Source organism: Tachyglossus aculeatus, chromosome 25 (assembly GCF_015852505.1).
Source record: "Tachyglossus aculeatus isolate mTacAcu1 chromosome 25, mTacAcu1.pri, whole genome shotgun sequence".
Lineage (NCBI taxonomy): Eukaryota > Metazoa > Chordata > Mammalia > Monotremata > Tachyglossidae > Tachyglossus > Tachyglossus aculeatus.
Window position 1 is genome coordinate 12,670,968 of NC_052090.1, and position 19,950 is coordinate 12,690,917.

The following is a 19,950-nucleotide window of genomic DNA, read 5'->3' on the forward strand; positions in this document are numbered from 1 at the left end:
GGAATTTCATTTGAAATAGTTGTGACCTCACAGGACTTTAATAATAAAATAGTGCCTAAGTCACTTGCTAAGAAACCCCTAGCTGTATAATGAACCAGACCCTGAAAAGACAGCATATACATAAAGCAGACACAAAAAGCTAGTTTGCATTTGACTCACTGGGAGAAATGACAAATGATAGATACATTTTTAACATTTTCTAGAGTGATTAGCTACTGTCAAAGGGCATACTCACAAACTACAACAAATTCCAAAAACCATTTTAATGGTTTTCTGTAAACATCTCCTCAGTTCCATCTGTTGACTTGGAAAGAATAAATCTAGAATGGTGGTGAATTGCATTTAATTGTGCTACAAAGCTAAGAGAGTTTTCTTCTTCAGGCACTACTGAGCCTGAAGGTATAGAAAGTACAGTGCTTGTCATGGCCCAGTTACTTGGACAAAATCACAGAGATGCTTTACTGGTGGGGAAAAAGGGAACCTATAGATATACCAAGAAGCAGAGAAGTGAAGCTCTCTTCCTCGCAACTGTCTGCTATCCCTTCCCCTCAAGTACCACTGTAATTACTCATCAAGGAGCAGTGGACGGGAGGAAAGGAGAGCAACAAACAGGCTAAAATGAAATGTTGAGCTGCCACTTATAAATAATTTTCAGTCTATTTTTTCAAAAGTCCAAATTAATCCATCTACAATCTCTCATTCATAAACATTACAATAGGGTTAGGTAACACCTGTAGGTTTAATTGGTAAATGGAATATCCATAACTTAACACTAAACTGGCATGTCAATATTTAACTATTTAATTTTACGTATTTTGTAATCCCACTAGAGACAAGAAAGAGCCAAGCACAGCCTTGATTCATTCAGTTTGTGGATTAACCAAAGCCCAGAATCCTTTTGATTTAACAGTGCATACCCTGTCAGCATTCTTAAAATATTGATTCTTTTGATTGACGCACCCCTCATCAATACATTCAGAGGAGGAGGATTACAAAGCAGGGTGACCCCCAAATCAGTGAGTTTGGCTATTTGCTGCAGCCCCCAGTTGAAAATCAGCTGGGGAAGAAGGTTGAAACTAATGTTTAAACTGAGAATTTTAATGATCTAGAACAGCTCAATATGTATAAACTGCCTGAAACACAATTTTTGTTAAGAAGGCAGTGTGGTAGGGATTGTGGATCCCATATTAGCCCTACCAGCTAGCGACATGAACATCAAAAGGTGAATCGCCACCAATGGTCTCATCTTTGAGTACCAAAGGCAACTAAATGTTTAGTACCCATCTCTTCCTCTGGCTGAAAGACTAATAACAAAGAATTTGGAGTGTCATGTTAGCACCAACGACTTCTCAGTTTGACCGTAACACACTGTAATCTTCTAAAGTTTTCAACATCATTTCACTAACTATACTCATTTTTAATAAACCTTATTTGCAAGTTGAAAATGCTACATTTGCACAAGTATGAAAAAAAATTATTGTGTCATTGCAAAAGCTATATTTATCATTTGGAAAAAAAAAACCCAAAATCTGACTATCACACTACCTTCCAGGTATCCTGGTGAGTGTTCAGAAGCATGGTGGCAAATTCCATAATTCGGACAATAATTGTACACTTGCTGTAATTGTACTCTTCCCTTTCTTGTGGACTAAACATGCTGCCTTTTGAGCCAGTGCCAAAGCACTGTTCTGCTGCTGTAACATCATGAAAGGCAATGCTTTCCAGGAAGAAGGATATGGCCCTCAAAAATGAAGACTTTGCCTGCGTACCTGGGAATATTAATATAATATTGGTATACTTAAATACAAAATCATAAATATATAACTCATATCACCATAACCACAGCATACAACTTTTCTAGGTCCATCAGCTTATTTAAGAAATTAAAATGAAAAATTTTCTTCCATTCTGAAAAACTACTATGACCCAAATGTTATAACCTGGTGAGACCACAAGGACATTACCGAAAATAAACTTATGACAAGGTTAATACTTTATACATGAGGTCTTTTTTATAACATAAACAGCTATTTAGTTCTAGTCTTGAAATCATCGTCACTTCTATGGTAAACGCTATTGCTTTTGACGGTTCAGTAGTAAATCATACTGTCCTGTGCTTCTTTCAGCAGTAGCTATGTGTTCTGATACTGATTTGTCAGGCTGGAAAAAACTAGGAAGATGAAAGAGGCGAAGTGCTCAGAAAGAGAGAGGGGTCTTAGATTTCCTCACTGATTTCCTACAACAACCAAGTCCAGTTCACCTTTCTAACACCCACCTACTCTCTGTATCTCGATCTCACCGTCGACTCGTTAGTTTGGTATTAATCAGGGAAATATAGTCCAAATTTCAAATCTTAGGAGCAAAAGCTTCTGAGTCTAAGAACTACCCACACCTTTCTGAAGAGGAAACCCAGCAATGTGAAATGAGGAAGATTCAATCCCAATAAATAAAGCAGTTATTCTCTCTTTCAAGTCTTCCAACAAAGTTAAACCTGATTTAGCAGCATACAAACTTCACCTACCAAGTATTTCATGTGCTTTGACAGTTTTCTCCTCAATAAATGTGTTGTAGCACTCCAGAGATGCTAAGAGCATATCCATCCATTGTAGAACAGCTCTTAAACTAAAAGGCCCTTCCAGATCCAAGAGGGTTGGCCAAACCAGGATTCCGGATAAATGATCATTACCAGTACCTGCACCTTCAAATCTGCTAATGAGGAAAGAAACACCTTCTTCCTTGAGGATGTCATTCAACCATGAAGATGGGGATTTATTACCTTAAAAAGAAACAAAGATTTAAAGCTAACCAATTCAATTTTTTTCTGTAATCTAATCAGTTATCTACCTAAAATGACAAAGGGCAGACAGATATACGTTTGAATATGTTAAGAATGCAGAATCAAATAAAATGCAATATTATTTCCATCAGCATGTCCAAATAAAATGTTACATTTGCAAAATTATTGAATAAAGGATCATGCATTTCACTACTGCATTTTGTTGGCTGCACTCTCTATTGACATTCAAAAGGTATATTATCTAAAATTCCTTTATTTCCAGATAGTTTTTGAACCTTGGTAAATCAAGGTAAAAAAAAGTATTTAATTTGTCTGTACTAAGTGCTTTTGTCTAGACTTCTAGCAATAATGAAGTTCTTAGTATTGTAATACAAAGGAGCCAGGAAACATGGCAAAAGTGCCAGAGGGTGACATACTAACAGGTCATACTGACTGACACGTCAGTCCTTGGCTCCCTGTTACTCTGCCAATCAGTGTCACCGTATCTCTTCCCTCACTACATCCATCTCCACCCAAGTGACAGTGGCAGGAGGAGGAGGAAAAAGTCACTACATCATCTCCCTTCAGCCTGGTACAGAATATAAAAACAATGCTGAACGCTGTGCTACATCCTGAGACTGACGGGGCCATTGAGGAGCACCTCATCTTATCAGTCAGGTCGAGTACGATTTCTTTCAATCCCTCTTTGTTTGAGTTCCACTTTACAAAAACATATTTCTTTGTAATCAGGCCAGGGACAATCTTCGTATAATCTAGGAAGGCAGGGAATGTCTTTTCATATCACTTAGGAATAGTACTTCCTCTCCAATAGGATCAAACTCACCAATGCTCTACTCATTTGGGAAGAGTGTAAGATTCTCTAGGTATGCCGCTAAAGAAAATTAACTTTAAAATAGTAAATGTGTGTTTGGGTCAACACTGCCAGGTTTTATTATCTAATCTGGTCCTAAATGAATCTGATTAAAGTGATCTGAATTGTATTTGCCTTTATTTAGAAATGGAGGAAAAGGTGAAAAGTTAGCGGAATGTTACAATTGAGATCTTAGGAAAAACTACCGAGAAATACTAAAATATGGTTTATCCTTGATATATATCTATATCTACATAGAGATATCTACAGCTATAAGATACGTGTATGGGGAAACTGGCAATCACTGTACTAGACTTCTTTATGAGTCTGCAATCACACTGTATTATTTAGTAAGTTTGTTATATATCACATTCTATATAAGTTACACTAGCAGCAAAGCTATGATCCAAAAAAAGGCTGGGTTTTCTGTATGTTTCTCCAATAAACCTCAACATCTACACTGCAAGAGCAAATAAGCATAAACAAGGTTTGAGGAATGATAGGGCTTTATTACAGTACCTGGTAATAAAGGGACAAATTTATAAAAGAGCTCTATGGACTTGTGTCGGCATTCTGTCTGGGGTCTTCCACACTGCCCCAAAAGCCAGAAAACGAGATCCAATAAACACACTGACTGAGCATTGGGAAATCCTCTGTTGAAGAAACAAGAAACATAAATTAGATGGCTTCATCTAATTTACACTACATCTTACCAAAACAGCCCTAATAGCACAATCACACCAACTGGACAACATTAGTATTTTTGGCAGTCTTGGGAAGACAATTGAATTATCCAGCAAAATTAGTTAAATAAATTATTTCCATTTCTAAAAAGAAGGAATGGTTGCAAGCTTCCCAGGCCACTTGGTTTTTCCTCAACCCAACCTCATATTGCTAATAATCGAGGTTAAAATACTGTATACCAAATGTAAAGAAATCAGGAACTGTATTTTCTTTTGCCTTTAAACCCTAAAGCTTTTACCATAAATTTCTCCCTATAGCACCGTGAACTTCTTCTGAATCTTAGTTCCCTCAAATTCTAGAACATCCTGACTAGTGAATAACAACTGAGAAATAACTGTTCACTTTTACCGCAGAGCAAGATGCAAAGTGCAAAGGAAAACCAACCGTGGCAAACGCCGTTTCTTTTCTTTATTGAAGGATATGTGCTTCTTCTCAATGATACGCTTTAGGTGATCGATAGCATCACAACACTGTTGAATTGTACCTGTTTCCAAGCAGAAAAAAATACTAAATAATAAATACTGCATCTAAACCAAGTACTAAAAACTTGCAATACAAAAATACACAGAAAATTAGGGAGGCAGTGCAGCCTATTGGATAGAGCACACGCCTGGACCTAAGTTCTACTCCCAGCTCTGCCACTTGTCAGCCGTGTGACCCTGGGCAAGTCACTTTCCTTCTCTGTGCTTCAGTTACTTATCTGTATGAATCTTCTAGACTGTGAGCTTATTGTTGGGTAGGGATTGTCTCTATTTGTTGCTGAATTGTACTTCCCAAGCACTTAATACAGTGCTCTGCACACAGTAAGTGCTCAATAAATACGACAATGAATGAATCTGTAAAATGGGGATTAAAACTGTGAGCCCTATGTGGGACAGGGACTGTGTCCAACCCAATTACCTTGCATCTATCCTAGTACTTAGTACAGTGCCTGACGCATAGTAAGTACTTAACATCACAGTTAACATTTACCATTTATTTCAAGTCTACCAAACACACATCATAGAAAGAGAAGCAATGTAACCTAGGGATTTAAATACTTTATCATCTCTTAAAATATATGGTGAGGCTAACTAGCCAGGCCAATAAAAGCTGAAAATATTAAAAGAAATAGCAGGGCAATTGGGATAAAGAGCTGGTTGAGGTACGTGAAGATAGGGTGAGGCATTACTGTATTTAGCTCCCAGTTTTCACTACTGCTACTTCCCACTTGGGAGAGAAACAGAGCCTTTCATTACCATTCTATCTCTGGTATCATCAAGTTGCAATTGCTACTTTCCCCACTCCACTCCCCACTTACAGGAATATGGAGGGATAGAGAGAAGTAGAAATTAATAGTAGGAGGTGGAGTTGGGCCACATGGGAAAGAAATAAGTGATTTCTATGTCACCTTCCCAGTTTCAATTTTGCTCCACGATGCATAAGCTTTAAACAGAGGGTGAAGGTGAGTAAAGATCATCCTCCACAGAGTAAGCTCTTAACAAATACCATTATTACTATTATTATTATTATTATAGAGGAACACCTCCCCAGCAGAAAAAGGCCGAAGTTTTGGGGAGGTCATCAAAGAAGAGGAACATGTCAAGTGTGAAACCAAGTGTGTGGATCGGGACAAATAGTACTCCAGAAGTTTGGGAACAATAGAAAAATATTTTAACAAAAAAAATTAATAATTAAAAAAAGGTTTTAAATGAACTTGATACTTACATTACCAGCAAGGCTAGAGTGTGACAGAATGAATGAGGCAGATTCATGAATGAGTAGTAGTAATAATAATAATGATGGCACTTGTTAAGCGCTTACCATGTGCAAAGCACTGTTCTAAAGTGCGGGGGGGGGGGGGATACTAGGTGATCAGGTTGTCCCATAAGGGGCTCACAGTCTTAATCCCTATTTTTACAGATGAGGAAACTGAGGCCCAGAGAAGTGAAGTGACTTGCCCAAAGCCACACAGCTGACAAGTGGTGGAGGCGGGATTAGAACCCATGACCTCTGGCTCCAGACAGGGACAGGGACTGTGTCTAACCTGATTGCCTTGTACTTACCCCAGAACTTGTAACGGTACTTGGCACATAGTGAGTGCTTAACAAATGCCATTACTATTATTATTATTATAAATCGTGTTTCATAATCTCTATCGTACTCTCCCAAGTAATTAATACACTGCACTACTCACAATAAGTGCTTAATAAAAAAAAATTACCAACTGAAGGATCTTGTGGGAATGAGTCTGTGGGGATGTTTAAGTGTGGCTGTATGAAGGAATACAAAGCTTCAAATGGGCTTTATTTTGCCTTTTGAGAATAAAATAAGCCCAGTTCCGTAATATATCTGAGACTATTTTCACCTGTTTCTGCTGGTTTCATTATACTATCCCGAAGTGACACAATGACCATTAGGAATATTCATTTCATTTTTAGACTAAATGAGTTACAACTTACCTAAGGATTTTTCATCTGCATGAGTTAAGGCCAGACTTTCCAAAAATATCACTAGTGCTTCAAAGGTAAACTGATCTACCAGAGACTCTTCTTCTCTGTGAAAGAAAGATCATATGAATATAGAAAGTCTGAAGTACCAATGCTAACAAAAATCAACATTAGTTATTAAAGAAAAGGAATGATAAAAATGAATACGGTAAAATAGCGAACTGTTCAATGAATGATAATCTAAACTGAACAGTTTCTGAGTTATATCCAAGGAGATCATAGATTTCAGGCCACATTTGCAAAAGTATATATCCACTGTCAAGCCGTTAATTTTTTTTGATAAACATATTGCCTCCTGCCACAAGTACACTAGTCTCTTGTGGACAGGAATCATGCCTACCAACTCTATGTATGGTACTGTACTCTTCTCAGCATTCAGTACAGTGCACTACACACAGTAAACACTCAATAAATACCTCTGATTAAATACCAGAACCATGAGTAACTATAATCACTGCTTTCCGGCAGTGACCTCTTTCATAAAACCCACTCCCAACATGGGTGTACTGAATGCCAGCTTCTGACAATTAAATCTATCACAAGTCAATCCATAGCTTTCAAAAATGGATAATCCCTTTTCTTTGCAAAACTTTAAACTTGTATATTCAGGGCTCTTAAATCAACACTGATAGTGAATGACAGAAACAAAAAGGCTTTAATGGCAATTTCCAACAGTAAATGCACTGGATCAACAAATGAATGAATGAAAAATCCAATGCTCTACCAACTTAGGAAGCAGAACAATCAACTTTTCCTGCTGATTCCATGATTACTTGGAAAAATAGTTCGTTTTAAAATCAAGTTCTCTTATTAGAAAATACATACTGAATGCATCTAGACTATTTTTTAAGAGACGAGAAAAACAATATTGTTGACCTAAAATAACTGAATGGGGAAAACTATACTGCCATTAAAAACCACTTTAAACTCTAAAGTAATTCAGGAATTCTGACATTTGAAACAAGCCAAAATAAGCCAAAGAACAAGCTGAACAGGCCAAAAACTACATTCAATGGGAGGCTAAAACATTCTAAATTTTCCTAGTTTTGCTTGAGGGAATTTTAAGAGCAGAGACAAAAAAAATAAAGAGGTTGAATCTACCCTGATTACACTTAATTTGCTTTGAGGGCCAAGTCGATGGTGTTTGAGGCCAAGGGGAGTTAAATTGGGGTCTCTGTTTCTTCAACTGTGAAACAGGTACTAGATACCTGTTCTTCCTCCTACTTAGACTGCGAACCCTGTAAGGAACAGGGACTGTGTCTGACCTGATTAACTTGTATCTAACCCAGTGCTTAGAACACTGCTTGACCCTTAATAAGGGCTCAACAAATACTGTAATTATTATTAGAAGACTGAAATCCTGGATAATTTTAAATTTCTTTGTTTTGCAACTGTCTCCACAGAATGTTGCCAATGGAGCAATATGGCAAAAAGGCCCCCCTAAATAAATTATCAGAATGCACAGTTCCCTGTGAAGAGTATAATACTTTCCTTCTTTTATTATATTTTCCTCTAAACAAATTCTAAGTACATTCTTCTTCTCCCTTTCAATGCTGTATAGGCCATGAAGATCAGATGTGGCACTGAACAAATGCACCTAAGTTAATAGAAAATATTACTTCAAAAGTGGGGGCCAGAATATAAGGGAAAAAGAAATAATCCCATATTTCAATTTTTCCTAGGCATTAGCCTAGTGACTCATATTTTGATAGGCAAGTCCATTCCAATTTGTCAAGGCTGTAATTCCACAATGGAATTCAAATGCAAATGAGTGAAATTTAATGGTAAGAGCATATTACAATTCTAGTAAACAGAAGGGGCATCCTGCTTCATACACTAGAAAAGTTGGAATGGACCAACAATATGCCAAATGCTCCAAACCATAACAATTTCTTAAAGAGGTACTAGAAGAATATCCCCAATATTAATTTGTATATTGAAAAAAATATAATGCAGCATTCAGAGAGATCCTAGTGTGGCCAAAAACCATTTGCTGTTCAAAATTCCCACCAAATGCTACTCTATTGCAAAAGAAACTTTTGTTTATTTCAAGCACAGGGGCGAGGCAATTATATACTGTATTCCACTTTGAGGGCTGTTACAACTGTTGACTCACCTGAATTCCCTATAGATATTGTTAAAAGCAAGGGCTGCTCCCAGTCTCTTAAAAGCATTGGGGTGAAGGGCAAAACTGTACAGACGCTTAAACAGTGATTTGGTGTTCACCGGACTTTTCTCTTGCTGCTCTGGTGTTGTCTGTTTAATTGACCACTTCAGGAACTCTCGGACACACTGACCGCAAAAGTCTCTTAGGGTGCTATCCACCGGATCTATTATTCCATCCTGAAATGAAATACAAATTGTCTCACTACAAGAGTCATTGTTATATTTATAATACTACTTATGCAAACATGTGGCCTTCCCTCCAGCATAAACGAAGGATGCTACGACAAAATGTTTAAGGCTTTCGCATGGAGACAGTGCTATAAATCCAAAGATGCACTTGGATTTGCACACTTTATTCTCCCCCCACTCAGCTCCACAGTCATTTATGTTCATTTCCATAACTTATTTATTCATTCATTCATTCAATCGTATTTATTGAGCGCTTACTGTGTGCAGAGCACTGTATTAAGCGCTTGGGAAGTACAAGTCGGCAACATATAGAGACGGTCCCTACCCAACAATGGGCTCACATTAATGACTGTCTACCCCTCTAGACTAAAAGCTCATTAAAGGCAGGAAATGTATCTGTCCACTCCGTCATACTGTGCTTAGTACATTGCTCTGCACACAGTAAGTCCTCAGTAGATACCACTGCATTGTCAGGCAAATGTTCCCAATTCCATCACAATGTCCTAGTAAAAATATAGTTTACAACAGACGTTTTACAAAAAATCTGATTATGAATATGATATTGCCTTAATTTCTAGAATGATTTTTACTATGTAATTTGAACATGAGTGATAGCTGAGGCATTAAAATCACATTTCATGGCCCTCAAAAGCATTTTAGGTTAACAAGGGCTAACCAGAATCGACCAAGGGTATGCCCGATTTATCTCCACTTATCGGCTGTGTGACTTTGGGCAAGTCACTCAACTTCTCTGTGCCTCAGTTACCTCATCTGTAAAATGGGGATTAAGATTGTGAGCCCCACGTGGGACAACCTGATCACCTTGTATCCCCCCCAGTGCTTAGAACAGTGCTTGGCACATAATAAGCGCTTAACAAATACCATCATTATATTGAGTACTTACTGTGTATAGAACACTCTACCTACAGTAAGAGTACCATACGATAGTGGAGATAGACAAGATTGCTTCCAAAGAGGACCTTACAGTCTAGAGGGGAAAACAGAGGAGGGAGTAGAAAATGTTTTCTCTTCTACAGTCAGCCTTTTTTAATCCTTTAATTTTTATACCTTACAAGTCACTGACAACCAGAAACTGCAAAGAACATACTCTTCACCTACCAAAATGGTTTCCAGCAAGGCCACAGTGTCTTGACTTTCAAACTTCTTGTTGTTGGTGAACCAGTGGATTAATTGCATTACTAGTGGCTCATATAGCTGCCTCGTCACCTAGTAAATAAAATTGAAAATGCCACTAAAGATGGATTTTTCTTTTTACAACACTGTAACCTTGTCATATACAATTGTTAACATCAATAAACAGTAATGACCGAAAATCTGTTTGCAGCCAACTGATAATTATAAAAACACTCCTGGTATGGAAATAAACTGTCTACAGATTTTTATTTAATATTTTAACAAGACACATCCGATCAAGGATTTATCTATCAACTACTTGCTAGTTATTTTTCTTGACAATCAATCACCATTCCAGGTATTTCATTTTTCTTTTTACTTTTGAGAAGGAAATGCAAATGATTTTTGGACAACTGTGTAACAATGAAAATAAACACCTTGATCTTAGTACTCAGAAAAGACAGTACAACAGAATACTATGTTACCCTCTCATTCTCCTCTAAAGTCCAGAAATGTGGAATATGCAAACAAAAAACTTCCTCTGATTCGATCGTAGGAAGCTGGCAAATAATTAGTTAAGACAAAAGATTTACACTGTAGTTAATACTTCTTCCCTGCTACCCATGATGTTGCTGCATTCATGGAAGGAATGATCAGAAATGTACTTGAATTAGGAAAAACTCTCAGTCTGATCTCCAGCTTCTGTCTGCAGTCATTACAAAATGAATGCTCTGTCTCACCCTGCCATTTTGGGGAGTCTGATCTGGTTCTGGCCTAGCCAAGGCTCACTCCAATCCAAATGATTCGGTGTTGTCCTGTGCAACCCTGGACCACTACTGGCTTGGAGGACCCTGAAAGGCCAATTGAGTTGCAGAGTTTTGGGTTCAGTCAAGAACAGCTGCACAGATTAACTTGAATGGACTTGAATCCCCAAATGAACTCTGAACTGTCTCGCCTCCTGGAGGAGCTCAACACTACAGATAATCGGGCCAGTCTTGAATCCATCATCATCATCAATCGTATTTATTGAGTGCTTACTATGTGCAGAGCACTGTACTAAGCGCCTGGGAAGTACAAATTGGCAACATATAGAGACAGTCCCTACCCAACAGTGGGCTCACAGTCTAAAAGGGGGAGACAGAGAACAAAACCAAACATACTAACAAAATAAAATAAATAGAATAGATATGTACAAATAAAATAAATAAATAAATAGAGTAATAAATATGTACAAGCATATATACATATATGCAGGTGTATATATATGTACACCTTTCTGTAAACGCAACCTCACTTAAACCTTCCCCTTACAGGGTAGAGATCAAGATGCCATTTGCAAGAGCATTCTTCCCACGGTATTTGACATTCTGTCAAACCCTGACACTCATTTATCCCAGACAAAGGTAAATTAATTGTAAAGAAGGAAAATGAACCTCAAAAAAAAAAATAGTACTTCATTAGGCATGACTGAGATCAACTATTCAAAATGAAGAACTCTCACCTGCCATCCTGGAAGTTTCTTAGCCTTACTTACAAAATAATCTCATTACAATTTAATCTACAAAAATACTCCCCCAAATTTGAGTTATCGTTGTTGGTCTTTCAATCACCCAAAATAATCGGAGCCAGAAGTCTGCATTATTTAACCATTCTCCCCTAAATATCTCAGTTGTCCAGAATCTAACTACTTCTGAGTAGGCATTTCAATGGAAGGTTTTAAAAAACAGGCAGAGTCCTTTATAATACCATTCTGTTTACCTGGTCTACATCACAGGCAAGACGAAGGAGCACAGGAAAAGTTCGCTTGTACAGTTGATACATGGGTGGGGAACCCCGATGCCCTTCAGGTATTTGAGATGCTTTTCCCAACATGAACATAACAATGCTGTGCAAGACTTCGCATGCTGCAACCTAAAATAAATCAAACAGTTCAGAGCCTCTTGAACCAGTAACCTTCCCAATTAATGATTTTTCGTTCTAATTTTAGTTCGCTTTTCAAATGTTTTTTTTACATGTTCTGCTATATTTCAATAGTCGAACTAGTAAAAGTAATTAAAAAATGAAGTGGAGGTTGCATTTCTTGTGGAATAGATTTTGCTCAGTTGCTTTCTGTGTACACCCTCCTAAAAAGTTCCACATTTGAACAACAGAGCTTTCTAAATGCCAATACAAATTAATCAAGACAGCGTTCACTTAATTGCAGCCATCTCACAAAACCATAAAACTTGAAAGTAGCTACAATTTGACCACTGTCAGCAAATTCACCATATGTGGTAATTCATTCGTATATTTTTAGCATACCGTGTTTTTAAATTTTTTAGTAGCCTGAAAATTATACTCCATTTTTAATTTACAATTGCACTGCCTTCTATATTAGTAACATGCTGCAATGAGTACAGCCATGCTAGATCATTTGGTTATTTGGTGTATTAAGTAAGCCTATCTATTTACACATACAAATAGTGATAATCTGAATCTGTGCAAACTATGAATCACTGGACTGAGATGGCCCTTGAAAGATCATCTATTCTCCAAATTCAGGTAGGTCTGCACATAAATAATTTAAGAATAACAGTTGCCAACATGTCTTAGAACTACTTGTAACATACTATATATGAAAGGAAGAGTGCACACGAGGATATTAAAAAGAACCGAAGCTAGGTTATCTAGAACTTTCTCACTGTCCTTTTGTACCTATCAACTACTTGGTAGTTATTTTTCTTGACAATCAATCACCATTCCAGGTATTTCATTTTTCTTTTTACTTTTGAGAAGGAAATGTAAATTATTTTTGGACAACTGTGTAACAATGAAAATAAACACCACGATCTTATTACTCAGAAAAGACAGTACAACAGAATAGCCGATAGTCTACTGAAATAAAAATGCAAAAATACTTTAGTTTGCCTGTCACTAGCTGAAAGGGCCAGTTCTGTGATTCGAGGCAAGAATATATCCAGATAGATGACAGGTTTCATTTCGGCAAATGGTACTGCGAAGCTCAGCCTCTTTTCAGTGTCCCAAGCCACGCATTTTTTCATCATTTCATCTGCAGAAGCAGCTGTTATAAAAATAATTACATTGCAAAGATAATTTTGTAAGGGTGAGCTCTGAAGCAGACTAAAAATACAAAATATATGAAATTAAAAAAAAATCCAAGACAATTACAAAGTCCATTAACAATTTCAATTAGGATAAACTATATCTCAAAATTAGATATGCCTAGTGATCTTAAAATGTTGTTTCTGACCTTTCCTTCAGACTCTACCTGATATCACTTCAACACTGTTAGTAAACTGACCCAAATTGAAATTGTTCCTTATTGGGTACAAAAATACTAATTACATCTTAAACTGTGTTTAATAAGCTAATTTGAATAAAGATGCTACTTCTTCAAAATCACAATTATGCCTAACTAGAATACTTAAATGGGCTATAAAAACATACTTAATTCAATAGCACTGTCTGTCAAAACATAAAATAAGAAAACAATTTAATTTCATTTTCCACGATCACTAAGAATTTGTAGAAACAGAAATGAAAACAGTAACAAGTGTCAAATTAGTTTTTGTTCTTGTGAACTGGAAAGTCCGTTCAATTAAAACCAGCTAATTAAAAAAATTCTGACAACATACTGTAGTTTGTTGTTTATCCAAGACCTTAAAAAAGTGCTTTATAATTCACTGCTCTTCCTAACAGTATTCTAATACAGACAGAGTTTATATGGTGAGATACTACTGATGAGATCATGTGTCTGTGTATTTCCAAATTACATTACTATTCACGTTAGGATAAATACGTTTTTAGTAGAAGTTGACCTGTGACAATATTGCGGTTGATTTGTCCTCCTAGAGATCCCAGAAGCCGCACCACTCTAGTTCTCACTGACTCCAAAGAAAGATCTTCAACCTATAAATTTGGAATAAAGACTGATTTCATGAAAATAATTAAAAAGGAACAATTCCCCTGGGGATGGGAAAACAACTGTCTGATATGTACACCTGAAAATTATTTACAATGGTCACAAATGATGTGCAACTCTAGCCCAAATGAAAGTATTTCTGTGCATTCAAAATTTATCATTGTAGTCTAGATCTCTACAACCAGTGAGGTGAATATCATGTACTGGGATCAAGGTTTCTACAAAAATACATTACTGGCAGAAGAATTCCAGAGACTCTGAAGGATCCACTCTGATTTAAAATCTGTCTTCAACTGCTGACAATTAGAAGTTGCCAGAATTTTTAAATAATCATAATTATCCACTATATAGTTAATTTTAATTAGAAATGACTACACAAAAATGAGGAAAACATTTATAAACTAGAAATTATTAAAAGACACTATGACCTGTTCTAATTTACTTAGTTGTTCAGCTGCCCCACTTATTTTGCTTAATTTTTGCAAGTCAAAAGCAGGGAAGGGGCTATTATGCAGATAATTCCTAATTATAGCAAAAAGACGAGGAAGAGAAAAAAGAGGAAGAAAAAAACAACAAAAAAAAACCAAGAGGTGGAGAGGGGAAATGTTAAAAAAAGGGGACACTTGAAACTCTTTTCTTTTTCTACTGCACCTCCCCAAATGCTGCATACAATGAATTATAGTAATCCCATCTTCTTTATGGTAAGCCCACCTTTTCCAAGAAGAAAATCCCCATCCCACCACCATTAGTCTGTATTTGCAGCACCTTTACTTTCTGACCCTCATCTCTTCCAACTCCACTGAATGTATGCACATTTAAAAAAATTCACCCACTGTATGTGCCTGTACGTGGGGAAAGTTTTAGCTCATTCTGACCCTTCTCCTCTTCCTACCCTGGCATCAACACTATCACTGCCTACCAAAATAATCTTTCATTTCTTCGTCAGAAATCGGAGAGAAGAGAAGAAAGCGTGGGAGGGATTTAAAGCAGTGAAAGCAATTATGCAAGGAAATATGGTAGTGCATTCAATTCATTATTATTATTTTTAAATCTATGATAGCTTCAGAGAGTACTATGAATTTCTTGAAAAACACCCTGTCTTATTATTGACTCAGTAGGGAAAAGGGGAATTGGTTCATAAGGTCTCAATTACTCTTATTCCAATGACTTGAATGTTTATTGTTATTTTGTATTCTCCCAAGCCCTTAGTAGAAAGTTCTGCATACTGTAAGCACTCAATCACAACAGATTGCCTGAAACAGTTGAAAGAAAGCCAATACCCTAGATATCTGTGCTGGAAGCACAATAAAACTACATGAAATAAGAGTATCAGTGACTGGTAGAGTGCTTGCCTAGTTCAGATTTTCTAATTTTCTGGATTCTGGAGCCCAGGAGTACAGGAGTACATCACAGGTAAAAAAATCAATCAACCAATGGTATTTAATGAGCGATTACTCTGTGTAGAGCAATAAACTAAGTGCTTAGGAGAATACAATAGAGAAACAGGAGAGAAGATTGAGGAAAAAAATACACTGATTGCTAAAATAGCTGATTTCCTATTTTAGACAAACTATTCTCATAACTCCAGAGAAGCAGGAGGTACAGAATGGCAGCAAAAGTCTATCGAATCTGTACAATCTCTGTTATTTGAGTTTCATCCGGATTGTATTTACCTCGCAAAATAAGCATAATAAACAATTTAAACAATGAGAAAAGACATGATTTACTTACTGGTGCAGTGGCCTTCGCTTTTTTCAGGTGGCGTACCACAACTTTATTAAACCCTTTCTGGGTTGCACGAGAAAGCATGGTCACTTCCATATTATTCTTGGTCTCATCTACTCAAAAAAAAAAAAAAAAAAAAAAGAAATCCAGTTTACTTATTTATACAGAAATCTAAGAAAAATGCTCTGTGGGAAGAAATTTATCCTGTAGGAAATTATCTTAGTGGCCCAAATTGGCATGAGGCACATCTAGGGTCAAATGACAACATGAAGTCAGCAGGGCTAAGATTTCTGCATGCTACCAAATCCAGGCAGGTTTGCAGCAGGGTAGGTTGGTCGGTCCATGAAATGAACTCCTGGGCCCACTCAGGGGGGAGAGGGAGAGAGGGAGAAGGGGGGAGAGAGGGGGAAAGAGAGACAGAGAGAGAGAGACACACACACACACACAGAAAAGGAATCTCATAAAATTGTTCTGATGACTTGACACCTGTCCACATGTTTTGTTTTGTTGTCTGTCTCCCCCTTCTAGACTGTGAGCCCGTTGCTGGGTAGGGACCGTCTCTATATGTTGCCAACTTGTACTTCCCAAGCGCTTAGTACAGTGCTCTGCACACAGTAAGCACTCAATAAATACGATTGATTGAATGAATGAATAAAATTTCCAGTCACAATCAGTTCAAACAAATATTTTTCAGACCAACTCTGATGAATCATTGACACCATCATTGTCAATGATATTTGAACCTTTATACAGGGCACAGTATTAAGTGCTTGGAAGAGTACAATAGAGTTTTGGTTTTGGTTGGGTTTTTTTCTTTATACGGTATCTGTTAAGCACTTACCATGTGCCAGGTACTGTTCTAAACTCTGGGATAAGTACAAGGTAATCAGGTTGGACACAATCCACGTCCTACATGGGACTCACAGTCTCAATCCCCCTTTTACAGATGTGGTAATAGAAGCATGGAGAAGTTAAGTGACCGGCCCAAGGTCATATGGCAGAAAAGTGGTGGAGCAGGGTTTAGAACGCAGGTCCTTCCGACTCCCACGCCCATGCTTAGCCACTAGGCCAAGCTGCTTCTCTAAATGTTTCCTGTCCATGATGAGCTTACAATCTAGAGGATCACCTGGAACAAAAATATTGATATCCCCCTCTAACATGTCCAGCCAACAAATGGTTTTCACACTTCTGAGTACCTTCTCAAACTTGCCTCTGTGATGACATTTATATCTTAACCTCATCATGAAGGCTTTAGTACAAGGAACAGGAACCGATGGCTTGCAATGATACGGGATCAAACGTGGCTCTCAATCATTGGGTATGCCACGGACTTGGCATCACGAGGGCAAAGCCATCAGTCTGAACACCACGGCAAATAGCCACACAGGCAACTGGGAAGTAGCGGAACTGTCCTCCCGCCGCGAGTCGGAAAAGGGCCAAAGGGGTGAAGTGAAGCTGCTGTTGTGTGCCCCCTCAATGCCCCCTTGCATGCACTTCACGCAGCAAGCAGGAGCGCCACTGAGGCAGGCAATGCTCACCTTCAGTGAATTACAGGGTAAAGAGCAGCTACAGTGCTGGGTACCGCCCCCACCCCCACCCCCACAGCAGCTGTAGGTGGACTACGCAATGGGCAGGAAAGTGCTGTATCAATGTATTAAAGGGGAGGTGGGGGTGTTCAGCCACTTTTCTGGGCACTTTGAGCACCCATCATGAGCCCCCTTGGGCACCAGTTATTGGAGCAGCTGAGTTAAGTGGTGACAGCAATGATGGAGGAGGAAGAAAATGAAATCCAAGCTAAGTTCAGTTTTCTATCTCCCTCTCCTCTTCTTCCCTGCATCCTTACCCTCTCCCACATATAACAAATCCCCCTGCCTCCTTTAGCCCAGTTTCTCCTGTGGTGTTAATGCAGGCAGAGGATTTCATCTGAAAAAGCAGAAGCAGGGCGGGGTGGAAGCAGGGATGGGGACGGAGACACTTGGCCCTTTTCCAGCTCTCAGCTGGAGGGTGGTTCCACTATTTCCCAGTTCCCTGTGTAGACTAATGGCATTGCCTTCACAATGTGATTAAGAGCCACAACTGATTCCATATCATTGTGAACATAAACATATACACACTCTTCCTTTCTCTGCTTCCTATATTCCCTGGAGAGAGCGGAGGGCAGGGGGACAGGCCACTTGACAACTGCTGAGCCTGTGAAAGCACCAAGGTGGGTGGGGAATTCCTACCCTCTCGATATCCCAAGGGGCAGACACTCCACCTCTGGAACAACTGGGATGAGGATTTGTGAGTCACAGTGACACAAGGCTGGACCCAAGGGCCTTGAGGGGAGGGACCAGGTTCATGGCTTTTTGGGGGTTGTGGCCAATTGCTCCAACCTGCAGATTGTCCTGGATTTCCTTCCCTCACCCTCTCTCCTTTCTCCTACCCTTCTTTCCCCTCTCCCACACTGCCTTCTTCCCTCTTTCCTTCCCTTCCCCATTTTCCCCTTCTCCTTCTCCATACTGGCCCTCGCCTCCCCTTTTCTCATCCCTTCCCCAAATGCTCAAAGGTTTCATTGGTTCTTAAAACAGGTAACTAATCCTGCTAGCAGAATGAAATGGTTAAATTTTAAAATAAAAAATAACAAGTGGTAGCTCAATCACACTACCAAACAGCATTTACTACTTTCTGTTGTTTGAAATGCATTTATCTTTCTTTTTGTACTACAAGTTCACTAGAGGAGATTTCATCCACCCCATATCTGCTAATTCTGTTGTACTGCACTCCCCCAAGTGCTTAGTACAGTGCTCTATACATAGTAAGCACTAAATAAATACAACTGACTAATTCAACAGGGTATCCTTACAACTATTAATTGCTCATGCTCAATATATCTTTTAAATAATAAAAGCATTACTGTTAAATTTCTTCTTATGTAAAATACACAAGCCATGTACCAGATAAAGCTGTAGTCTTCAAATAACTGTCAAGACAGGGGAGAATATCCTTGTAGTAAGGTTGGATGACATGCCTAGGTATGTAAATTGACCACTCTTCCAAGGCATTCAGGCCCACGTCAGCCAGTGGTGGATAACTCAGACCTAACTTGAAAGCCATCTGCAGAGAGACAGACAGACAGAGACAAACCCAGAAGCCAAGTGGTTGATAAACATGGGAATAAAAAAAGCCCTAAATGTCAAAAATTCTAGGATTAAGTAATGATTATCAATCACTAGATTCTTATATCTGTATGCTACTTATAACAAGCTGAACTTCCTTTATAATAAAAGGTTAAACAATGTACAGAATTTATTAATGAAAGTATAGTTAGCACTGTAATCTACAACCCACCTGTAATGCGGGGATGTACGCTTTAATATCCAGCATGATGATATCGTGAGGCAGGCAGAGTACAAAGGTGAGACAGGAAGCTAATAGTTCATCTTTGTACTGCTTCATTTTTACGGCAACCTTAAAAAAAAATCAACACAGGTGAAGCCTCAATGCTGCCTTAAAGACTGGTCAAACATTGAAGGACAGCAAAAACATAGCCGATACTGCTTGACTATAGTGATATGCAAATAACTCTTGCTGGAACAATGTGTTTTACCCCACTATAATCAGCAATATCAATTTGATGGTGTCTTTTTTTCCTCCTTTGGTAAAATGAGAATCTTGTAATGTTCTCAAATATTTCATTTATAGTACCTATACCAAAGCATTCTTAAACAGTGTTATCTACAGATCAACTTAAAGTATGTTTTATGAATGTCTTAATATGTGCATACAGTTTCAGGAAAAGCCTGGTTTAGTCCTAATTTCCAGCTGTCTACACAAGACATTAAATACCACAAGACATTAAGGTTTAAGAGTGAATCTTCATAATTCGAGTAGGATAATTATTATAAAGGTTGAAAGATTACAACAGCTGTTATGGGTTTACAACTTGAGAATG

General features: G+C 38.1%; 1 protein-coding gene across 1 annotated transcript in view; it reads right to left on the bottom strand.

Annotated features, from left to right (window-relative positions):
- The window catches only part of PRKDC (protein kinase, DNA-activated, catalytic subunit), a 123,168-nt gene that overhangs the window by 84,429 nt on the left and 18,789 nt on the right, over positions 1 to 19,950 (bottom strand). Inside the window, exons 20-32 of the mRNA XM_038766499.1 lie at positions 19,347 to 19,466; positions 18,953 to 19,112; positions 16,023 to 16,129; positions 14,188 to 14,278; positions 13,267 to 13,430; positions 12,128 to 12,280; positions 10,355 to 10,462; positions 8,997 to 9,223; positions 6,833 to 6,927; positions 4,776 to 4,875; positions 4,167 to 4,300; positions 2,522 to 2,776; positions 1,546 to 1,769 (exon numbers count right to left, since the gene is read on the bottom strand). Coding sequence (XP_038622427.1) covers positions 1,546 to 1,769; positions 2,522 to 2,776; positions 4,167 to 4,300; positions 4,776 to 4,875; positions 6,833 to 6,927; positions 8,997 to 9,223; positions 10,355 to 10,462; positions 12,128 to 12,280; positions 13,267 to 13,430; positions 14,188 to 14,278; positions 16,023 to 16,129; positions 18,953 to 19,112; positions 19,347 to 19,466 — 1,938 coding nt within the window. The remainder of the gene's footprint in view (positions 1 to 1,545; positions 1,770 to 2,521; positions 2,777 to 4,166; positions 4,301 to 4,775; positions 4,876 to 6,832; positions 6,928 to 8,996; positions 9,224 to 10,354; positions 10,463 to 12,127; positions 12,281 to 13,266; positions 13,431 to 14,187; positions 14,279 to 16,022; positions 16,130 to 18,952; positions 19,113 to 19,346; positions 19,467 to 19,950) is intronic.